The sequence below is a fragment of the Microcaecilia unicolor genome, chromosome 11 (assembly GCF_901765095.1).
Source record: "Microcaecilia unicolor chromosome 11, aMicUni1.1, whole genome shotgun sequence".
In the NCBI taxonomy this organism is placed as follows: Eukaryota; Metazoa; Chordata; class Amphibia; order Gymnophiona; family Siphonopidae; genus Microcaecilia; species Microcaecilia unicolor.
Genome location: NC_044041.1, coordinates 64297545 through 64320647, shown reverse-complemented (window position 1 = coordinate 64320647; position 23103 = coordinate 64297545). Strand labels below are relative to the sequence as shown.

The following is a 23103-nucleotide window of genomic DNA, read 5'->3' as shown; positions in this document are numbered from 1 at the left end:
CATCTTCAAAATTGTGCACCAAGATATGGAAATGAACTGACGAGACAGTTCACTAATCACCTTTCTCTGAGTGAGTTCATGTGCCACGCCACTGAGTCTATAATCTAGTCTTCAACCTTGGAACCCACTCCCAAGTTGCTCATCCTATCCTATATAATAAAATGCACCTCCAACATTCTGAAGCCGAGAAAGTGAAGCATTCCTGCAACGTTCCGGAATTACGTGTCGTCAATTGAGGAGATGGAGCCTTACAGAGCGCACAAATGCTTCAAGGCTTGAAGGCTTCACTTACACACACATACACACACACACACACTCTCTCTCTCTCTCTCTCACACTCTCTCACACACACAGACTCACATACACACTCTGTCTCTCACACACTCTATCTCTCTCTGACACAAACACACACACTCTGTCTGTCTCTCTCTCACTCACTCATTCTCTCTCACATACACACTCCATCTCTCACCCACACACTCTCTCTCTCAAACATACACACTCTGAGGAAAGGGGGGCATGGAACACGCTGGGGAGGAGAGGGAGGGGGGCATGGAACTCGGAGGGAAGGAGGGGGGCATGGAACTCGGAGCCCCCCCACACACACACACTCACTTTCTGTCTCTCACATTCTTTCTCTCTCTCTCACACTCTCTCTCTCAAACACACACACTCCGAGGAAAATCTTACTAGCACCCGTTTAATTTGTGTCAGAAACGGGCCTGTTTTACTAGTATAATAAAATGCACCTCCAACGTTCTGAAGCCAAGAAAGTGAAGCCTTGAAGCATTCCTCCAACGTTTTGAAGCAGTGAAGCACTGACCAACTGCACAGCAGCACGAGGCCCCGCCCCTGCCGCCCTCGCCTCAACACCACGCCCACCCCAGGAGAACGTTGGAGGTGCATTTTATTTTCTCCGAGGACAAGCAGGCTGCTTGTTCTCACTGATGGGTGACGTCCACGGCAGCCCCTCCAATCGGAATCTTCACTAGCAAAGGCCTTTGCTAGTCCTCGCGCGGCCGTCTTCCCGCCCGAAACCGGCTTGTGCCGGCCAGTCTTCTTTTCTCCGCGCTCGGTACGGTTGTGCTTTACCGTTCGTGCCCTGAAAAGTCGGCCTCGCGCGTTGTTTTTCGACTGTTTTCTGTGAGAAATCCAGAAAGTGTTTGGATTAACCATTTTTGGTTTTTCCTTCCTCTACTTCGAGTTTTTTCGCCCCGTTAAGTTTTCTTTCATCGTCGGGGTAGGCCATACTTAGGCCCCGGTCGAAATTTCCCTTTTTTCTGTGCCAAATTTCGCCATTTCGTCTTTCGATTTCGCCGGCGTGATTTTTCCGCCCATGACATCGAAGCCTTCCAGCGGCTTCAAGAAGTGCACCCAGTGCGCCCGGGTAATCTCGCTCACTGACAGGCACGCGTTGTGTCTTCAGTGTCTGGGGGCTGGGCACCGCCCTCAGGCCTGTAGTCTGTGTTCCCTTTTGCAAAGGCGGACTCAGGTAGCGAGGTTAGCCCAGTGGAACATTTTGTTCTCGGGCTCTTCGTCGGCATCGGCACCGGGGGTATCGAGTGCATCGACGTCTTCAGCGTCCAGACCTTCAACCTCGGCGGCCAGTACATCGAGTGCATCGAGGCATCGGTCCTCTGCATCGGCGCCGAGACATCGGACAGCTGCATCGACGTCGGTGGTACCGGGACCTCGTCTGCTGATGTCGTCGGACGGTGGTGCTTCGTCTGGAGTGCAGGTGAGGGCTGTCCATTCCCCTGCTGGTGGCGGTGAGCCTTCGGGTGGGTCTCCCCCTACCCTGAGGGCTCCTGCGGTACAGCCCCCCCCGAGACCGACCTTCTTCGATCTCGGCCCCGAGGAAGCGAGGCTGGATTCTACGTCCTCCTCGTCGGTACCGGGAAGCTCCGGTGACATGCTTCGTCCCAAGAAGTCGAAGAAGCATCGTCACCGGTCCCCTTCCCATGTCGGTACCGAGAGCTCTGGGTCGCCGAAGGAGTCGGCACCCAGCAGGCATCGGCACCGAGAGGACCGCTCACCCTCTGTTCAGGAGGTGTCGATGCGCTCCACTCTGGACAGCCCGGAACAGCCTCCACGCCCGGAACAGGTTCTGACGTCGACGCCTGCATCGACCTCCATGCCTTTCTCTGCAGCCGCTCTGAACGAGAGCCTCCGGGCCGTTCTCCCAGAGATTCTGGGAGAGCTGCTGCGCCCTACCCCTCCGGTACCGGCGGTGCTTGCGCCTCCGGTACCGTCGAGCGTGGCGCCGGCTGGCCCATCGCCCGAGGTGAGGTCTCCGGCGTCGGTGCCGCGTGCGGTACCGGCTGCCGTCGCCTCCCAGGAAGGCTCCCCGACTACGTCGGCGGAGGGAGCTTCACCGATGCGGGCGAGGGAGTCTACCTCTCGACGCCCCCATCGTGGACGTGGCTCCACGGAGTCGAGTCGGGCACGGTTGCAGACACAGGTTCGTGAACTTGTGTCTTACACCGAGGGTGAGGCCTCGTGGGAAGAGGAAGAGGACCCCAGATATTTCTCTGACGAGGAGTCTGAGGGTCTTCCTTCCGATCCCACTCCCTCTCCTGAAAGACAGCTTTCTCCTCCTGAGAGTCTGTCTTTTGCTTCCTTTGTCCGGGAGATGTCTACGGCCATCCCCTTCCCGGTGGTTGTGGAGGACGAGCCCAGGGCTGAAATGTTTGAGCTCCTGGACTATCCTTCTCCACCTAAGGAAGCGTCCACTGTTCCCTTGCACCATGTCCTCAAAAAGACATTGCTTGCAAACTGGACCAAGCCTTTAACTAATCCCCACATCCCCAAGAAGATCGAGTCCCAGTACCGGATCCATGGGGACCCAGATCTGATGCGCACTCAGTTGCCTCATGATTCTGGAGTTGTGGATCTGGCCCTAAAGAAGGCTAAGAGTTCTAGGGAGCATGCTTCGGCGCCCCCGGGCAAGGACTCTAGAACCTTAGACTCCTTTGGGAGGAAGGCCTACCATTCTTCTATGCTCGTGGCCAAAATTCAGTCCTACCAGCTCTACACGAGCATACACATGCGGAACAATGTGCGGCAGTTGGCGGGCTTGGTTGATGCGCTCCCCCCTGAGCAAGCCAAGCCATTTCAGGAGGTGGTCAGGCAGCTGAAGGCGTGCAGAAAATTCCTGGCCAGAGGGGTGTATGACACCTTTGATGTTGCGTCCAGGGCCGCTGCTCAAGGTGTGGTGATGCGCAGGCTCTCATGGCTGCGTGCCTCCGACCTGGAGAATAGAATCCAGCAGCGGATTGCGGACTCGCCTTGCCGTGCGGATAACTTTTTTGGAGAGAAAGTCGAACAGGTGGTAGAGCAGCTCCACCAGCGGGACACTGCATTCGACAAGTTCTCCTGCCGGCAGCCTTCAGCCTCTACCTCTACAGGTAGAAGATTTTTTGGGGGAAGGAAGACTGTTCCCTACTCCTCTGGCAAGCGTAGGTACAATCCTCCTTCTCGACAGCCTGCGGCCCAGGCTAAGCCCCAGCGTGCTCGCTCTCGTCAGCAGCGCGCGCCTCAGCAAGGCCCCTCGGCTCCCCAGCAAAAGCAAGGGACGGGCTTTTGACTGGCTCCAGCAGAGCATAGCCGACATCCAAGTGTCAGTGCCGGGCGACCTGCCAGTCGGAGGGAGGTTGAAAGCTTTTCACCAAAGGTGGCCTCTCATAACCTCCGATCAGTGGGTTCTCCAAATAGTCCGGCAAGGATACACCCTCAATTTGGCCTCAAAACCTCCAAATTGTCCACCGGGAGCTCAGTCTTACAGCTTCCAGCACAAGCAGGTACTTGCAGAGGAACTCTCCGCCCTTCTCAGCGCCAATGCGGTCGAGCCCGTGCCATCCGGGCAGGAAGGGCTGGGATTCTATTCCAGGTACTTCCTTGTGGAAAAGAAAACAGGGGGGATGCGTCCCATCCTAGACCTAAGGGCCCTGAACAAATATCTGGTCAAAGAAAGGTTCAGGATGCTTTCCCTGGGCACCCTACTTCCCATGATTCTGGAAAACGATTGGCTATGCTCTCTGGACTTGAAGGACGCCTACACACACATCCCGATACTGCCAGCTCACAGACAGTATCTGCGATTTCAGCTGGGCACACGTCACTTCCAGTACTGTGTGCTACCCTTTGGGCTCGCCTCTGCGCCCAGGGTGTTCACAAAGTGCTTGGCTGTAGTAGCAGCGGCACTTCGCAGGCTGGGGGTACACGTGTTCCCATATCTCGACGATTGGCTGGTGAAGAACACATCTGAGGCAGGAGCCCTGCAGTCCATGCAGATGACTATTCGCCTCCTGGAGCTACTGGGGTTTGTGATAAATTATCCAAAGTCCCATCTTCTCCCAGTGCAGAGACTCGAATTCATAGGAGCTCTGCTGGATTCTCGGACGGCTCGCGCCTATCTCCCAGAGGCGAGAGCCAACAACTTGTTGTCCCTCGTCTCGCAGGTGCGAGCGTCCCAGCAGATCACAGCTCGGCAGATGTTGAGATTGCTAGGCCACATGGCCTCCACAGTCCATGTGACTCCCATGGCCCGCCTTCACATGAGATCTGCTCAATGGACCCTAGCTTCCCAGTGGTTCCAGGCTGCTGGGGATCTAGAAGACGTAATCCACCTGTCCACGAGTTTTCTCGAATCCCTGTATTGGTGGACGATTTGGTCCAATTTGACTCTGGGACGTCCTTTCCAAATTCCTCAGCCACAAAAAGTGCTGACCACGGATGCGTCTCTCCTGGGGTGGGGAGCTCATGTCGATGGGCTTCACACCCAAGGAAGCTGGTCCCTCCAGGAACGCGATCTGCAGATCAATCTTCTGGAGTTGCGAGCGATCTGGAACGCTCTGAAGGCTTTCAGAGATCGGCTGTCCCACCAAATTATCCAAATTCAGACAGACAACCAGGTTGCCATGTACTACGTCAACAAGCAGGGGGGCACCGGATCTCGCCCCCTGTGTCAGGAAGCCGTCAGCATGTGGCTCTGGGCTCGCCATCACGGCATAGTGCTCCAAGCCACATATCTGGCAGGCGTAAACAACAGTCTGGCCGACAGGTTGAGCAGGATTATGCAACCTCACGAGTGGTCGCTCAATTCCCGTGTAGTGCGACAGATCTTCCAGGCGTGGGGCACCCCCTTGGTAGACCTCTTCGCATCTCGAGCCAACCACAAAGTCCCTCAGTTCTGTTCCAGGTTTCAGGCCCACGGCAGACTGGCATCGGATGCCTTCCTCCTGGATTGGGGGGAGGGTCTGCTGTATGCTTATCCTCCCATACCTCTGGTGGGGAAGACTTTATTGAAACTCAAGCAAGACCGAGGCACCATGATTCTGATTGCTCCTTTTTGGCCGCGTCAAATCTGGTTCCCTCTTCTTCTGGAGTTGTCCTCCGAAGAACCGTGGAGATTGGAGTGTTTTCCGACCCTCATCACGCAGGACGAAGGGGCGCTTCTGCATCCCAGCCTCCGGTCCCTGGCTCTCACGGCCTGGATGTTGAGAGCGTAGACTTTGCCTCTTTGGGTCTGTCAGAGGGTGTCTCCCGTATCTTGCTTGCTTCCAGGAAAGATTCCACCAAGAGGAGTTACTTCTTTCTGTGGAGGAGGTTTGCCGTCTGGTGTGACAGCAAGGCCCTAGATCCTCGCTCTTGTCCTACACAGACCCTGCTTGAATACCTTCTGCACCTGTCTGAGTCTGGTCTCAAGACCAACTCCGTAAGGGTTCACCTTAGTGCAATCAGTGCATACCATTATCATGTGGAAGGTAAGCCGATCTCCGGACAGCCTTTAGTTGTTCGCTTCATGAGAGGTTTGCTTTTGTCAAAGCCCCCTGTCAAACCTCCTACAGTGTCATGGGATCTCAATGTCGTTCTCACCCAGCTGATGAAACCTCCTTTTGAGCCAATGAACTCCTGCCATCTGAAGTACTTGACCTGGAAGGTCATTTTCTTGGTGGCAGTTACTTCAGCTCGTAGAGTCAGTGAGCTTCAGGCCCTGGTAGCCCAGGCCCCTTACACCAAATTTCATCACAACAGAGTAGTCCTCCGCACTCACCCTAAGTTCTTGCCAAAGGTTGTGTCGGAGTTCCATCTGAACCAGTCAATTGTCTTGCCAACATTTTTTCCCCGTCCTCATTCCTGCCCTGCTGAACGTCAGCTGCACACATTGGACTGCAAGAGAGCATTGGCCTTCTATCTGGAGCGGACACAGCCCAACAGACAGTCCGCCCAATTGTTTTTCTTTTGATCCCAATAGGAGGGTAGTAGCTGTGGGGAAACGCACCATATCCAATTGGCTAGCAGATTGCATTTCCTTCACTTACGCCCAGGCTGGGCTGGCTCTTGAGGGTCATGTCACGGCTCATAATGTTAGAGCCATGGCAGCGTCGGTAGTCCACTTGAAGTCAGCCACCATTGAAGAGATCTGCAAAGCTGCGACGTGGTCATCTGTCCACACATTCACATCTCATTACTGCCTACAGCAGGATACCCAACGCGACAGTCGGTTCGGGCAGTCAGTTCTTCAGAACCTGTTTGGGCTTTAGGATCCAACTCCACCCCCCGAGGGCCCTGTTTGTTCTGTTCCAGGCTGCACTCTCAGTTAGTTGGTAAATTTTTTAGGTCAATCTCAGTTATGTCCTCGCCGTTGCGAGGCCCAATTGACCATGTTTGTTGTTTTGAGTGAGCCTGGGGGCTAGGGATACCCCATCAGTGAGAACAAGCAGCCTGCTTGTCCTCGGAGAAAGCGAATGCTACATACCTGTAGAAGGTATTCTCCGAGGACAGCAGGCTGATTGTTCTCACAAACCCGCCCGCCTCCCCTTTGGAGTTGTGTCTTCCCTTGTCTCTGTTTTGCTACATATAAGACTGGCCGGCACAAGCCGGTTTCGGGCGGGAAGACGGCCGCGCATGCGCGGTGCGCATTGGCGCGCGAGGACTAGGAAAGGCCTTTGCTAGTGAAGATTCCGATTGGAGGGGCTGCCGTGGACGTCACCCATCAGTGAGAACAATCAGCCTGCTGTCCTCGGAGAATACCTTCTACAGGTATGTAGCATTCGCTATATAGGATGTGCTCGGTGCTTTTCTGTAGCACATGGGGGGGAATTTAATATATGCTGATTAAAGTGGAGGAGTGGCTAGAGGTGGGGCAGAGGAGATAGGATGGGGGGGCAGGGGAGAGAAGAGAATTGCTGGGTGGCTGGAGGGGGGGCAGGGGACACAGGAGAATGGCTGGGGGGGCAAGGGAAAAAGGAGAATCGCTGGGTGGCTGGAGGGGGGCAAGGGAAAAAGGAGAATCGCTGGAGGGGGGGCAAGGAACAGGAGATTCGCTGGGTGGCTGGAGGGGGGGCAAGGAACAGAGGAGATTCGCAGGGTGGCTGGAGGGGGGACAGAGGAGAGACACTCACACCCAGCAGTCTCTCACTCTCTCACACACAGTCAAAACTCACACATACTCTCTCAAACATACACACTCCAAGGAAAACCTTGCTAGCGCCCATTTAATTTGTGTCAGAAACGGGCCTGTTTTACTAGTTTTATATATGAGCTAGAGAATGATGAGGGGACAAACTGTCCCTATCCACAGAAGCCTCACTGTTTAACCACCCTTAAGATTTAACTTTGGGTTTAAAAAGCAAAATCATATGCATGTAAGAACTGCATAAACTAATTAAAACAAATGCCTTTAAAATGTAATAATACTGGACTGTTCTGGCAAGCAATAATGAAACTGATGGAATATTCATTCACATAGCAAGCAATAATGAGCACTAAGTTTTCTAATCATTCTACAACTCCAAGCACATTTAATTATTTTCTCATTATACAAAACAGGGAACTACAGAAAAACTGAAATAGAGATCTCCCTCAAGAAAGCCAGACTTTGTAAGCTGTGTAAACACTGGTAAAAGAGAAACAGAAATGTATTTTCTCCTGCAATGTGCAAAATATAAAAATAGAAAAGATGTATATTTCACAAAGAAGGAACATCTCAGTCCTTAAAAAAATATTTTCTACCTTTTGTTGTCCAAGCACTTTATTTTTCTAATTGGGCTGGTCCCAGTCTCTTTTCCACTTTCCACGTGTCTGTCTTCTGTAAATTCTTTTCCACGTTGGCGTTTCCATTTCTTCTCTCTCCTCTTGGCTTTGTCCTTTCCTTCGCTACATCTGTCTGGCAGTGATCTTTCATTTCATGTCCGTCCCCCCGCTTATTTGTGCTTACCCCCCTTTCTCTCACCTTAGTCTCTGTTTCACTTCTCATCTACCTACTAGCTTTTACCATTGCACCCTCTGTCTCTCACTTAATATCCAGTCTCCTAAACCCATATCTTTCCCCATCTTTCACCCTCTTCCTTAGCCCCCATTTCCATCCTATTAGCCCTCATCTACCCTCCACTGGATCTCATCACCCTATCTGTCCCTTCTCCATCCTTTTCTCTCCTTCATTCCCTTGCTTCCAAGGCCCTATACCCCTTCCTTCCCTCCAAGGTCCGGTGTTGCTTTTCCTCCCTCTCCCCCTCCACAAACTCTGGTGTTGCTTTCCCTCCGTACCACCTGCCCCCCCCCCCAACAAAGTCTGCGGACCCTTTCCCTCCCCCCCCTTCCTACAAAGTCTTGTCGCTTTCCCTCCCTCCTCCCAAGTTTGGTGTTGCACTCCCAATCTTCCTGCCTCCTGCCCCACAGGGTCAGTGTCACTCTCCCTCCTTCCGTTCCCACAAGGTCCAGTGTCACCTGCCCTCCCTCCCTCCCTCCAAGTCAGGTGTTGCTCGTTCTCCCACAACCCCCCACCGGGTCCTGTGTTGCACTCTCCCTCCCCCCTCTGCAAGCTTCGGTGTCACTCCTCCACCTCTCCACTATGCTTCCCTGCAGCCTTTCCATCTTCAGGGCTGCCGGCAGTGTTAGCAATGTAAGCACGTTGCCTTCGTGCACCGGGAAGCCTTCTCTCTGCAGCAAACGGCCTGCCTAAGCAGAAACAGGAAGTCGCAATAGAGAGAAGGCTTCCGGGCCATGTGATGGCAGCGTGCTTACATTTCTAATGCTGCCGGCAGCCCGGAAGATGGAAAGGCTGCAGTGGGAGCACAGCAAAGAGGTGGAGGAGTGACACCGGAGCTTGTAGGAGGGGAGGGAGAGTTCGATATAGGACCCGGGGGGGGGGGGGGGGGGAGAGTGAGGAAGCGACACTGGACTTGTAAGGAAGGGAGGGATGAAGGGGAAAAAGGCGTCCGTTGTACCGCGGGTGCAGGGATTATTATCACTCATGCGGGGTGGAGAAATAACCTTTTTTTGCACCCGTGGTAACACTTTGAAAAATTTTCCCATTCCTGTAGTTTTATTGCGGATTACTGCGGTTTACCTTGATTACCTGCTCCCGTGTCATTCTCTAATATGAGCCTTCTGTGTGGGATAGTATCCAAAACCTTTGAAATACAAACATTGCATCCAGTTGCTAAATTGAAAAAACAAACCCCCCTTTCTCTATAAAACCATACATAAGACTGCTTGCCTGAAGATACTTGGCTATCCCACCTTTTTCAGTAAAGTCGCCATTGGTTTCCCACTGTCAGGCTGACAGACCTGCAGTTTCCAATCTCCTTCATTTCCCTCATAAAAACGGACAGCACCCACTTTTCTCCAGTCACAGGACCACTTCCATCTATAAAGATCAATTGAACTGTTACTTCAGCAGACCCTCTCTGACCCTTAGTATCCTTGGATGCATTCTATTTTGCCATATAGCTTTGTTCACCCTCAAATTTGCTAGTTCCATTATTGGTGATATTTTTATTTCTACCTGTTCTAGCTTGTTAAAAACCAGTGAGCAAGAAGTGTAACCTACTTCTTATGGCATATCATGAGAGAGAGCTACTTGCTAAGAACTTTAGAATGAATTGGCTACAGTCCATGTGGTTTCCAAGGCAAGGCAAGAAAATGTATACAGTTGGTGACAGGATATACAAAGTTATTAAAATAAGGCCATAGACTAACTTAGTAAATTTGAGGGTGGAAAATAGGAAGTACCAGTTTTGACAGAGTAGTTCCATCTGCTCCTTCATATTTCCAGCTGTGATATGGGCTTATAACCCTTCATTTGCAACTACTAAGGGGTCCCTCTCCCTCCCTGTTCTATATTGTCCTTAGCAAATTTAATCTAGTCATTGCAGTGTTGATCCTGTGTCAAGTACCATCCATAAAAGCTGCTTTTGGAACTCAGCAGTCATGGGCTCTGAAAATGGCCACAACTTACTGCCTCCCAGAATTGCCAGCCATGTTGGGGATGTTTTGCAAGGCAGTGTACAACACAGCTACTGAGCTACCACCAGTGGCCTAGGAAGTATGTTATTAGTAACCTGTTTGGGCACAGCCAAGTTTGGAATAGTAATCTAGCTGATGTCATATTTCTGATCTCTGCCAACACTGGGACTTGAAAATCTCATTGTCATACTGAGGTGTATGAAGCTGATGGGGGTGGGGGTAAAGTTTGCTTTCTTTGTAAAAGAATGTGCTAGAGGATTCCTGTGACATACATCCTTAATATATGCATTTGATGCTTGGTAATTTTTAGATGGAAAGAATGGAAATGGATCTAAACAGCGCTCTAATCGTAAACGAGAAAATTCTCATCCCAAACATGAAAGCTTTCCCAGCCAGTCCCGCCGTTCCAACTTACAGAAAAGCAAAACATTTAACAAGATTCCCCCTCAGCGAGGTGGAGGAGAGGGCAGACACTTTGTCTCTGCTTGTAGTAGTGGAAGACGAGAAGAGGTGAGTTTTCCCCCTCCCCCAGGAGCTTTGGAATAGAGGGAGGGGGTAAGGTAATTTTGGAGTAGTTAAATTGTTTTTCTGTTGGTGAAATTCCTTTTTGCAGGTAGCAGAAGCTCAGCGGGCAGAGTTTAGCCCTGCCCAGTTTTCTGGTCCCAAGAAGATTAATCTGAATCACCTGCTGAATTTTACATTTGAGCCCCGTGGCCAGATGGGAGCTTACCATGATGGTAATCGGCATGGTAACTGGGGGAAAAGGAACAAGTGGGGACACAAACCCTTCAACAAGGAGCTCTTTTTGCAAGCAAAGTGAGTGACAATCTGGGGTATGGGGTGGTTATTTTTAGGGTTGTACCGAATATTCATATTTGATTCAATTCAGTCCCAAATAGTTCCCTGAATACTTTATTTCTAATCGGTTGAATAATTTAAATTCAAATACGAATAATCTGGGGCTCTACTGCACTAAATCCTACTGAAATAAACCCTATTTTTTAATCTACGATTTCACATTGCTTCTTTTGTTATTTATGTTAAAGCCCAATGCCCATTATTCGTATTCAGTCGAATAATCTTTAATTCCATATCATCAAGCTGATCAATCCATAGACTGGTGGGTTGTGTCCATCTACCAGCAGGTGGAGATAGAGAGCAAACTTTTGCCTCCCTATATGTGGTCATGTGCTGCCGGAAACTCCTCAGTATGTTCTCTATCTCAGCAGGTGGTGGTCACACACAGCAGCAGCTCTGGCTAGGCCTCCAAGCCTAATCCTTAGGTTTTGTTGAGGCCTGGGGTTGAGGGCTCTTTTGAGCAAGTGCAAACCTGGTGGTGCCAGGTCCCTCCTTTTCTCCCCCCTCCCGCTGGCTCCGTTAAAAAAAAAAAAAAAAAAAATTTTAAACGTCCTTAAAGGCGTTTATTTCGACGTTTATTTAAACGTTCATTGCAGCTACTCACTGGGACACCAGTTCGTTACAGCTCGGAGCGGCAAGCAGGTAATTTTACCTTTTTATAGCGGGCAGGGGGTTCCCCGATTCTTCTCCTTGTGGCATATGGCGTCGGAGGGCGAGGGCGCAAAGGGTCGCTCCCCGGATCGCTTGAGCGCTTCTAGAGGGGATGCGGGGGTCTTACAGCCTGATTCGCCCTTGTTGGGTGACAGTTTCGTGACCGATGAATGTCCCGGTCCTTCCTCCGGCGTGGCGGTTTTTCCCGCCATAAACGCCCATCCCCCGCTCCTCGCCTCCGCCATCTTGGCCGGCCACGCGGCTCGGACGGCTTCTTCGTGGGCCGCCCTTGAGGTTGGAGACATTAATGCCATGAACGCCCTTAATTTGGGCGACGGCACAAAAGCGGCTACAGTTAAGTGCCGTTCTTCCCGCGCGGCTCCTTCGCGGAGTGTCGCGCCGGACGCCATTTTGGATGCGCAGCATGCCTCTCCCCCGCTCTTGCGAGCGCCGGTTGAGGGTGCGTCTAGGGCTGTTGCCCAGGCTGCGGAAGTGCACAGTCTGGGGGGTTTCTCCCCCGAATTTGTTTTGCTGCTGCATCAGGCTTTCCTCATGCAAAACGCTGCCCCTGCTCCCTCTTCTGATAAAGAGGTTGAGGTTCCCAGAGGTAAACGCCCTCGGGTTGATTCCAGGCCTTGGAGGACTTTGTCTCCTCCGATGTAGATGAGGGCAGCGTGTCTGAGGTCTCCCAACGGTCCTTTGCGGATTCCTTGGAGGAGACGGATCCCCGCTCGGATGGAGCGGATGACCCCTCTGCAGCGCGGCTTTTTAGCCCAGAGGATTTGCCCAACCTGTTAGTGCAGGCCATGGGCATTTTGATGATTTCCTCTCCGGAGGACGTCTCTCCCTCAGCCCCTGTTGGCTCTGCCATTATGCTGGGGACGAAGCGCCCGCCTAGAACCTTCCACGTGCATGATGCCATGCACACCTTAATTTCGGCTCAATGGGATGTCCCGGAAGCGAGCCTCAAAGTGGCTAGGGCTATGTCCCGCCTCTATCCTTTACCTGAAAGTGAACGTGAGGCCTATCTGTGGCCTACTGTGGATTCTTTAATCACTGCGGTGACTAAGAAAACGGCTTTGCCGGTGGAAGGTGGCACGGCCCTAATGGACGCCCAAGACAGAAGATTGGAGGCGGCCTTAAGGTCGTCCTTTGAGGCAACTGCTTTAAGTTTGCAGGCCTCGGTTTGCGGTTCCTATGTGGCCAGGGCGTGCCTGACTATGGTGCAGCGGGCTTCCCCCTCGGATCATTCCTTGAGGGTTGATTGGCCGGCCCTGGAATCGGGCCTAGCCTATTTGGCAGACTTGCTGTATGATGTCTTGAGAGCCTCAGCTAAAGGCATGGCTCAGACAGTCTCTGCGCGGCGGTGGCTTTGGCTGAAACATTGGTCTGCTGACCACGCCTCTAAATCCCGCCTGGCTAGATTGCCTTTTAAAGGCAAGCTGCTTTTTGGGGTCGAGCTGGACAAAATCGTGACCGATCTCGGCACGTCTAAGGGCAAGAAGTTACCAGAGGTCAGGGCTCGGGCTAGTACTCGTCCCGGTACCTCCAGAGGACGGTTTCAGGAAGCCCGTCGGTACCGCCCGGGCAGGTCGGGCTCCTCTGCCCCCTCTTCCTTCAAGAGGAATTTCTCCCCCAAGCAGCATTCCTTTCGCAGAGACCGCCGTCCCGGAGGTGCTTCCTCCGGTCCTCCCCCAGGGTCTCGCGCCCAGTGACGGGGCCTTGGTCCACGCCCCAGTGCAGATTGGAGGACGGCTGTCCTCGTTTCTGGGTGAGCGGACCACAGTAACTTCACACGCTTGGGTGCTGGAAGTCATCAGAGACGGCTACAAGCTAGAGTTCTGCCGACCCTTAAGAGACGGGTTTGTACTCTCTCCCTGCAAGTCTCCGGTCAAAGCTGTGGCAGTGCAGCAGACCTTGGACAACCTGATCCGCCTGGGTGCGGTCGTTCCGGTGCCAAAAAAATCAGATTGGCAAGGGACGTTACTCCATTTACTTTGTGGTACCAAAGAAAGGAGGTTCTGTCCGGCCTATCCTCGACCTCAAAGGGGTCAATCGGGCCTTGAAAGTGAGGCACTTTCGCATGGAGACTCTCCGCTCTGTTATAGCGGCAGTGAAGGCAGGAGAGTTCTGGGCTTCCTTGGACATCAAGGAAGCGTACCTGCATATTCCCATCTGGCCTCCTCTCCAACGCTTTCTGCGTTTTACAGTCCTGAGACGACACTTCCAGTTCAGAGCCCTCCCTTTCTGGTTGGCTACTGCTCCGCGGACCTTTTCCAAAGTAATGGGGGTCATAGCGGCCTTCCTGCTAAAGGAAGGAGTACAAGTCCATCCTTATCTGGACGACTGGTTGATCCGAGCCCCCTCTTATGCAGGGTGCGGCAAAGCTATGGACCGGGTAGTTGCTCTTTTGAGCTCCCTGGGATGGATCATCAACTGGAAGAAGAGCCAGCTGCACCCGACTCAGTCCCTGGAGTATCTGGGAGTTCGATTCGACACCCAAGTGGGCAGAGTGTTCCTGCCAGACAATCGGATTGTCAAGCTTCAGGCTCAGGTGGACTAGTTCCTAGTAGCCTCTCCTATTCGGGCTTCGGACTACGTGCAGCTGTTGGGCTCTATGACGGCCACGATGGAAGTAGTGCCCTGGGCCAGGGCTCATATGAGACCACTACAGCTATCTCTGCTGCTGCGCTGGACTCCGATGTCGGAGGATTCTGCTGTGCGCCTTCCCTTGGACCCAGCAGTGCGCAAGGCGCTGAGCTGGTGGACGCAGACAGACAAGTTGTCTGCAGGAATGCCTCTGGTGACCCCGGAGTGGATTGTCGTCACGACAGACGCCTCTTTGATGGGCTGGGGAGCCCAATGCTTGGGAAGGACAGTGCAGGGGCTCTGGTCTCCTGCAGAGGCAAGTGGTCTATCAACCTCCTGGAACTCAGAGCCATTCGGTTGGTGTTATTGGAGTTCATCCCGGTACTGGTGTTGAAGCCTGTACGGGTCCTGACGGACAATGCCATGGCTGTGGCCTATATCAACCGCCAGGGAGGTACCAAGAGCGCCCCTCTAGCCAAGGAGGCTATGAATCTATGCCAGTGGGCGGAAGCGAACCTGGAGCAGGAGCCCGGAGAGCGGCAGCTATCTGCTCAGGCGTTCTTGGACATCACGAAGCGCTGGGGCCAGCCGAGCCTAGATCTGATGGCGTCATCGGCCAATTGCCAAGTGCCGCGCTTGTTTAGCAGAGGACGGGACCCTCGATCCCTGGGAGTAGATGCTCTTCTCCAACAGTGGCCGACACAAGAGTTTCTCTATGTGTTCCCGCCCTGGCCCATGTTGGGCAGGGTGCTAGTCCGGGTGGCAAAGCATCCCGGCAGGGTAATCCTGGTGGTCCGGCTTGGGCCAGATGTCCCTGTTATGCGGACTTGATCAGGCTCTCAGTCGGCGATCCTCTGCGGCTGCCAGTGGAGCAGGGCCTGTTACATCAGGGTCCCGTGGTGATGGAGGATCCCTCCACCTTTGGTCTTACGGCCTGGCTATTGAGCGGCAGCGTCTGAGGAAGAAGGGCTTCTCAGACAAGGTCATCGCCACTATGCTGAGAGCGAGGAAGCGCTCTACTTCTACTGCTTACGCCAGGGTTTGGCGTGTCTTTGCAGCATGGTGTGAAGCAGGCTCACTTTCTCCCTTCACTGCTCCAATTCTTCAGTGTTGGCGTTCCTGCAAGAAGGTCTGGAGAAAGGCCTGTCGCTCAGTTCCCTTTAAGTCCAGATAGCGGCTCTGGCTTGCTTCAGGGGCCGCCTGAAGGGTGCTTCCCTGGCTTCGAAGCCAGACGTGGTGCGCTTTCTCAAGGGAGTTAATCACCTGCGCCCTCCTCTGCACTCAGTGGTGCCTGCGTGGATTCTCAACCTGGTGCTAAGAGCATTGCAGAAGCCGCCTTTTGAACCGTTGGCAAGGGCATCTCTGAAAGACCTGACGTTGAAAGCAGTCTTTTTGGTGGCTATCACTTCAGCCAGAAGAGTTTCCGAGCTCCAGGCGCGCTCTTGTCGAGAGCCTTTTCTGCAGTTCACTGAGGCAGGAGTGACTATTCGCACAGTGCCTTCCTTCCTGCCCAAGATTGTTTCTCGCTTCCATGTGAATCAGCAGCTCTGTCTCCCTTCCTTTCGTAGGGAGGACTACCCAGAGGAGTACTCTGCTCTTAAATATCGGGATGTGAGACGAGTCATCATCAGATACTTGGAAGTGACCAATGATTTCCGGAAATCGGATCATCTGTTTGTCCTGTTTGCAGGTCCTCGTAAGGGTCTGCAGGCTGCTAAGCCTACAGTGGCAAGATGGGTCAAGGAAGCCATGGCAGCGGCTTATGTGGCCGCGGGGAAGGTGCCGCCTATCCAGCTGAAGGCTCACTCCACAAGAGCTCAGGCGGCCTCGATGGCAGAGGCCGGATCCGTCTCCTTGGAAGAGATATGCAGGCGGCAACTTGGGCTTCGGCTCATACATTCTCCAAGCATTACCGTTTGACGGTGGCTGCACGGGCGGAGGCCCGGTTTGGAGCTTCAGTGTTGAGGTCAGGGATTTCAATGTCCCGCCCTGGGTGAGTACTGCTTCGGTACATCCCACCAGTCTATGGATTGATCAGCTTGATGATATGGAAGGTAAAATTATGTATAATCATACCTGATAATTTTCTTTCCATTAATCATAGCTGATCAATCCATAGCCCCTCCCAGATATCTGTACTGTTTTTATTCTGGTTGCATTTCAGGTTCAAGTTTAGTCTTCAGTTACTTCAGAAAGACTTCGTGTTCAAGTTTTTTCACTTGGATTCTTCAAGAGTTGAGACGAGTTTGTGTTACAGTGAGCTGCTGCATTCCTCTCCCCCCCGTTTTACGGGGCTGGATTGAGACATAAATTCTGCCGGCACTCCCTCCCGCTTCGTGCGGCTGTAGGGCAGCTTTGTACCCCTCCCGCTTCGGCGGTGTTAGGGTCAGTCAGCTCCTCCCGCGGTTGCGGTTGCAGGATAAGCCAGATCCCCCCGCATCGGCGGGTGTGGTGTCCCTCCCCCGCTCCGCGGGGATGAGCTGGACGGATTCCCCTCCCCCACTTGTGTGGGGATGAGCTGGGTTAATTCCCCTCCCCCGTTTCGGCGGTGGTGAGCTGGGCAGAGTGTCCCTTCGTGGGTGTAATTCTCTTATGTGCTGAGTCCTGCGGATGGAGCTTTGATATCGACATACTGAGGAGTTTCCGGCAGCACATGACCACATATAGGGAGGCAAAAGTTTGCTCTCTATCTCCACCTGCTGGTAGATGGACACAACCCACCAGTCTATGGATTGATCAGCTATGATTAATGGAAAGAAAATTATCAGGTATGATTATACATAATTTTACCTTATTCATATTTGGCTGAATAATAAAATATGCTATTTGGTACAGCTCTAGTTATTTTCCTTGTGAGACTGTTTCTCTTAGGAAAGATTACTAGGTTCTGATTTATATGAATGGGTTGGGTGATGTTATTGTATATATTAATCTTTGAATAATTTTTGAGTGTTTTCAATAAGGCACGTAATGTAATTCAGTTGAAAAAATTAAAATGAAATTAAATGACATACTTGGAGGAGAGTGACAAGATCCTCAGTCTTATGATTTGACTACATTGGTGAGGCTGAAGCTACAAGGTCTGGTATCCAGAGAGTGGTATAGACTCAAATAAGGCTGTGAAAGGGCTGCTGCTTTCTCAGAAAAGGTCTTGGTGTTTGATCAGCAGTATATTTATAAAAATGATGTGGAGCCCAGGCAATACTAGAATCTGGAACAATGACAAGTTTTGAACACTGCCTCTTTCTGTTATTTACACAGATAATGGTTTTGAAGTGCAGATTTCTTTTTTGTTTGGGGGGGGGGAGGATGGTGGAGGATGAGGTGATCTTGAAGTTCCCACCTGCTCCTTATATATCTATATATCCACACACACACTGCAATCCGCTTAAGTGCAAGGGTCTGGGACCAAAGAAATGCATGCAGTTAAGCGTTGTGACCCAAAGAAGCTTGACATCTGATAAACGTACGTACAGTACTGTTTATATGTACAGTATACAGTCTCCGTTAACTGACGTTAGGCTTACTTGAAGTAATCAATCATAGTCCTCTGTGCACTCTTGTGTCTGTGGATTCCATAGACTACGTCTGTCAGCTGCGTAGTGTTGAAACTCCTTTTCAGTAACACCGGCTGGGATGTCAATAGCCTGTTCATCTGACGCGTTTGCATCTGTTTCGTCCCTCTCCACATCCCTAACAAAGCTTGTCCGCTTGTAGCAGTTCACAATGGTTGCCTGTGTAACATGATTCCAGGCTTCTTTCTGCATATGTAGGGAATCCAACAGTGATAGATTACGAGCCAGTTCAACAGCACGTTTATCCTTCCCAGTCTGGCCATCCATAACGCTCATCAGATGACGTAGCACAAGAGCCCGATAATGTTATTTTATTTTGTTACATTTGTACCCTGCACTTTCCCACTCATGGCAGGCTCAATGCGGCTTACATGGGGCAATGGAGGGTTAAGTGACTTGTCCAGAGTCACAAGGAGCTGCCTGTGCCTGAAGTGGGAATCGAACTATTATGCCCTGATCCATAGGTTGGATCAGAGAGGTAGTGTTTGGTGGCAGGAAGACCACCTTAACGTTAGACAGCCTGACATCATCACTGTGTGCAGCACAATTATCTTAAAGCAACAAAATCTGACGATTTTGTGCCCGCATTCTAGTGTCTAACTTCTTTAGCCACTGCTTCCAAATTTCCCCCGTCATCCATGAATTTGCGTTAGCCTCGTATGACCCAGGAAGTCGCTAAACATTCTTGAAGCAACGGGGCTGTTTGCTCTTTCCAATGACAACTGGTTCCAACTTCTCACTCCCATCCATATTGCAGCAAAGGAGGATTGTCAGTCGGTCCTTCAACGTTTTATCTCCAGTAGTTTCAGCATGTTTGAATGCAAGTTTTCTATCAGGAATCGCTCGCCAGTAGAGACCGTTTTCGTCAGCATTGAAAATGTCATGAGGTGCAAACTTGTTCAAGATGGTAGGAAGAACTGAAATAACCCAATTTTCAGCACCAAAGTCATCAGCGTCTTGTTTTTCACCATGCTGTTTCTTGAATTTTATGCTGTTCCTTCCCTTCCATCTTTCCAACCATCCAACAGTGGCTTTGAATTCAGTCAGTCCAAGACTTTCTGCTACCTGGTTAGCTTTCTCCATAAGCAGTGGACCACTGACAGGAAACTGTCTGCGCCTGACTCGAGAAAACCACCAAAGAAGAGCATCTTCTCCCTCCTCAGCTTTTCCCTGCACGTTTTCATTTCCATTGTGGATTTGTATTTTGCCAGTCTTCCAGAAGCTGGTCTTTCTGCTTCAAGACACGTGAAATTTGAGTGGGATTGACACCATATTCTTTAGCAATAGATGCTTGACTTTGTTTGTTTTCTAATTTTTTAAGAACTTCTATTCGTTCAGCCAGTGTTAGCCTTACAGTTCCGCCGCCGCAACAATGACGACGACGAACCCCGGTGCATGCTCCACAACATTCTTTCCCCTAATCTGCCTGGGGCAGTTATGTTTCAACAATTTTTATTGATGATGATGATATACAGATAACAGTACCCAGAAAAAACATAATGTAAACTCTGGTAATGAACACATTCACAGCTCAAGAAAAAACCCCCTCACATAGAGCATTATCATCAATGTTTTGGTATAGAACCCCCCTCCCCCCCTGCCAGCATTCTAAAACAGTCTACTTTGAACTCATATGTTCCCCCAACCCATATCAAACTTCCACCACTCTCGAAATTTAGTAAGGAACAAAATGTTATCAAAAATTAGAACAGTAAAACAAACAGTAAAATCCTTCCCTCCCCCCCCCCCCCCCACCTACCCCCCTCCCCTTGTTGAGAGATATCCAGACTTCCAACTTCTTACCACAAAGGATGGCCCCACCTCAATATATATCTAAAGCGAGTTCACCACTAAACTCCGCCCTTTAGGAGACAGACTGTGAATATATGGCCCCCAAATATCTAGAAACCGTCTCCGCCGCCCAGGGGAGCTGCCCACACCTCTCCTCTCAAACAACATAAACTCATGTAGTTTGTTTCGCCAATGCCAGAAGTCCGGAGGGGTCTCCGCCACCCACTGGCTCAGTATTAGCCTCTTACCAATCAAAAAGGCCTTCCGAACCAATTGACGGGCCAAGCCCCCCTGTAAAAGGAAAGCTTCATATTTGTCTAACAAAATTCCCATCGGAGAGCACATGATTCTCGAGTCCAAAAGATCCGCCAGATATTGAGCAATGGAGTCCCAAAAATGTCTTACTTTATAGCAGCTCCACAAACAATGAAAAAGAGATCCCGGAGCCCTCCCACATTTCCCACATAAGGGCATAGAAATTCCCCCCATCTTGAATATCTGAGCCTTCGTTAAATAGGCCCTATGGAGAATACGATATTGGCACTCTCTAAGCCCTGCACTACCCGCCAAACTCCGTATCCTGGCCGTCAAAACATCAAAGTCTAAAGTGATATGTGGTCTCTCCAAATCCCCTGCCCACCTCTGTCGAATATGCTCCCGATCCTTGGGCGCCAGAAACTTCCCTAACACTTTGTGTAACCCAGAAATAGAAAGACGTTCACTCTGTACCGAATGGAAAAACTGCCTCAAAAGACGACAGTGCCCAGAGCCCAGGGCCTCTGTCTCCAATGAATCCACATAGTGTTTTAACTGGGCATGGGCAAAAGCACCTCCCATATCATATCCTAACCCAGTGCCCCCAGATTCAACATTAAACCTTGCCGGTTCAACACATGTTCCAACCGAGTTATCCCATGTCGCGCCCATATCCGAAAAACCGCATTCTCCAAACCTGGCCGAAACAGCAAGTTACCTTGAATAGGAAGAAGATCTGAGGTGCACCGACTCAGGCCAAACATCCGCATCATATCTCTCCAAAGAGTCCGTAGAGGGAGTACTAGTATACTGGAACGCAAATCAGGAGGAAGTGACTTGCTGGGAGCCTGCAAAAGAAAATGAAAATGACATGGCGCATAGTATTGGCTTTCCAACTGCCTCCAAGTATAATCATCTTGCGCCAAAAACCAGTCGCCAAGGTAACGCAGGAGACAAGCCCAATTATACCTCCTCAAATCCGGGAGCCCCAGGCCTCCTTCTCTCCATGTCCCTTGCAGCATGTGCAACGGCAATTTTGCCTTCCTACCTCCCCAACAGAAACGCCTAATCACCTTTGTCAACAGAGTCAGATCCCTTGTTTTCAAATAAAGGGGCAGCATATGTAATAGGTATAACCACCTAGGGAACTCCACCATTCTGAATAGCTGAATCCGCCCACTAAGAGATAGTGGTAAAGACTGCCAAGCACGCAGTCTCTCCGTTGTGGCTCTCAACAATCTAGAGACATTCAGGCTATACAATTCTGAGACTTTCATCGAGATATGTAGGCCCAGATGTTTAAAAGATCCCGGTGCCCATCGAAGAGGAAATTCCTCGCCCCACGCCTGCCTTAGGTCCTCCATCGAGGACAATGCCAGTGATTTACTGTAATTGAGACGGAACCCCGCAAAATCTCCAAATTCAGTAAATAGTTCCAAGAGAGCCGGTAGAGAAGAGCGCGGCTCTGTGAGATGTACAAGCAAGTCGTCTGCGAAAGCGGAGAGCAAGAACTCGGAATCTCCTATCTGTACACCCTTAATCTCTGGGTGCTGTATCATTTCACAGAGAAGAGGATCTAAGGATAGGATGAACAAAAGAGGAGACAAGGGACATCCCTGCCTCGTCCCTCTATAAATCTGGAAGGATCTCGAACGTTCTCCATTTACCCACACATAGGCCTTCGGCTCCGAGTATAAAACCTTGATAGCCTCTAGAAAAAAACCCTCAAAACCATAAGAGCGTATGACAGCAAACAAATACGACCAACTGACCCGGTCAAACGCCTTTTCCGCGTCAAAGCTAACTAAAAGCGACGGTAGGCGTTTCCGGGCTACAACTTCCAGAGAAGTCAATAGAGATCGAACATTTTTCACTGCCGTCCTCCCCCTCACAAAACCCACCTGGGACTCCTCAACCAGGGGTGGTAAGACTAAGGCTAATCTATTGGCTAAGATTTTAGCATATAATTTCGCATCCACGTTGATTAGAGAAATGGGTCTGTAAGATTCAGGGTTCACCACACTCTTCCCCTCTTTAGGTATCACAACAATTTGAGCCTCCTGAAATGTACCAGGGAGCGCCTGCGTAGCCACCATCGAGTTGAACAAAGCCAATAAAGGCCCCTGAACCTGATCAAAAAACTGCTTATAAAATTCTACTCTATAACCATCAGGTCCAGGAGCTTTGTGAGAAGCACTCTGTTGTAAAGCCAACATCAGTTCCCCCTCAGTAAATGGTGCATTCAAACACTCCCTCTGCCGATCAGAGAGGCTAGGTAAAACCAAGTTGTCTAACACTACATCCTGATCCGAGGCATATAACGCCTCATAAAACTGACCAAAAGTGTCCGCAATATCCCCAGCCTCTCTCATCATCCTCCCATCCCTAGCCTTTAACTGTGAAACCCGATTGACCCCCTCCTTCCTACGAACCATCCTAGCCAACATGCGGCCCGCCCCGCCCTATTACCATATTGGAACAGACGATATTTATAATAGAGCTGAGTCTTGGTCGCCCGTTGATGCAATAATTCATTCAGTTCTTTCTGCGCCTCCAACAGAGCCATTCTACGTGAAACCGTAGGCGAGTGCCCGTATGCTCTCCGCAGCCTCTGGACCAAACCTCCCAGACGAACAATTTCCTTATCCCTCATTCTCCTCCTATGTGTTGAGTAGGAAATAATATCTCCTCGTAACACAACCTTTGCTGTTTCCCAGAACAGAGCTGGTTGATCTTTATGAGCTCCATTATGATAAACATAATCCTCCCATCTATCTAGCAGATGTTTATGAAATCTCGGGTCTCTTACCAGCTCCAAGGGGTATCTCCACATCCAATTACCCATGACCTTCAACTGACCCGCCAGCGTCAACCATATCAAAGCGTGGTCGGAGACTGCGTATGGACCAATCTCCGCCTTTTGTACCTGAGAGAATAAAGAATGTGAGACAAGCAAATAATCCAGGCGGGACTGAGAACCATGTGCCCTTGAAAGATGGGTGTAGTCCCTCTCAGACGAATGTAACATCCGCCATACATCTACTACAGCCAGGGCTTTACATAGGGAAGACAGCGCTTTATGACTCCCCCCCCCGGACTCTGGCAACCTGGGGTAGAACGATCCATGAGAGGG

General features: G+C 51.0%; 1 protein-coding gene across 1 annotated transcript in view; it reads left to right on the top strand.

Moving 5' to 3' along the window:
* RNF10 (ring finger protein 10) overlaps nt 1-23103 on the top strand; it is a 132779-nt gene that overhangs the window by 8678 nt on the left and 100998 nt on the right. The window contains 2 exon segments of the mRNA XM_030219861.1: nt 10562-10761; nt 10865-11067. Of these exon segments, the coding sequence (XP_030075721.1) occupies nt 10562-10761; nt 10865-11067 (403 nt within the window).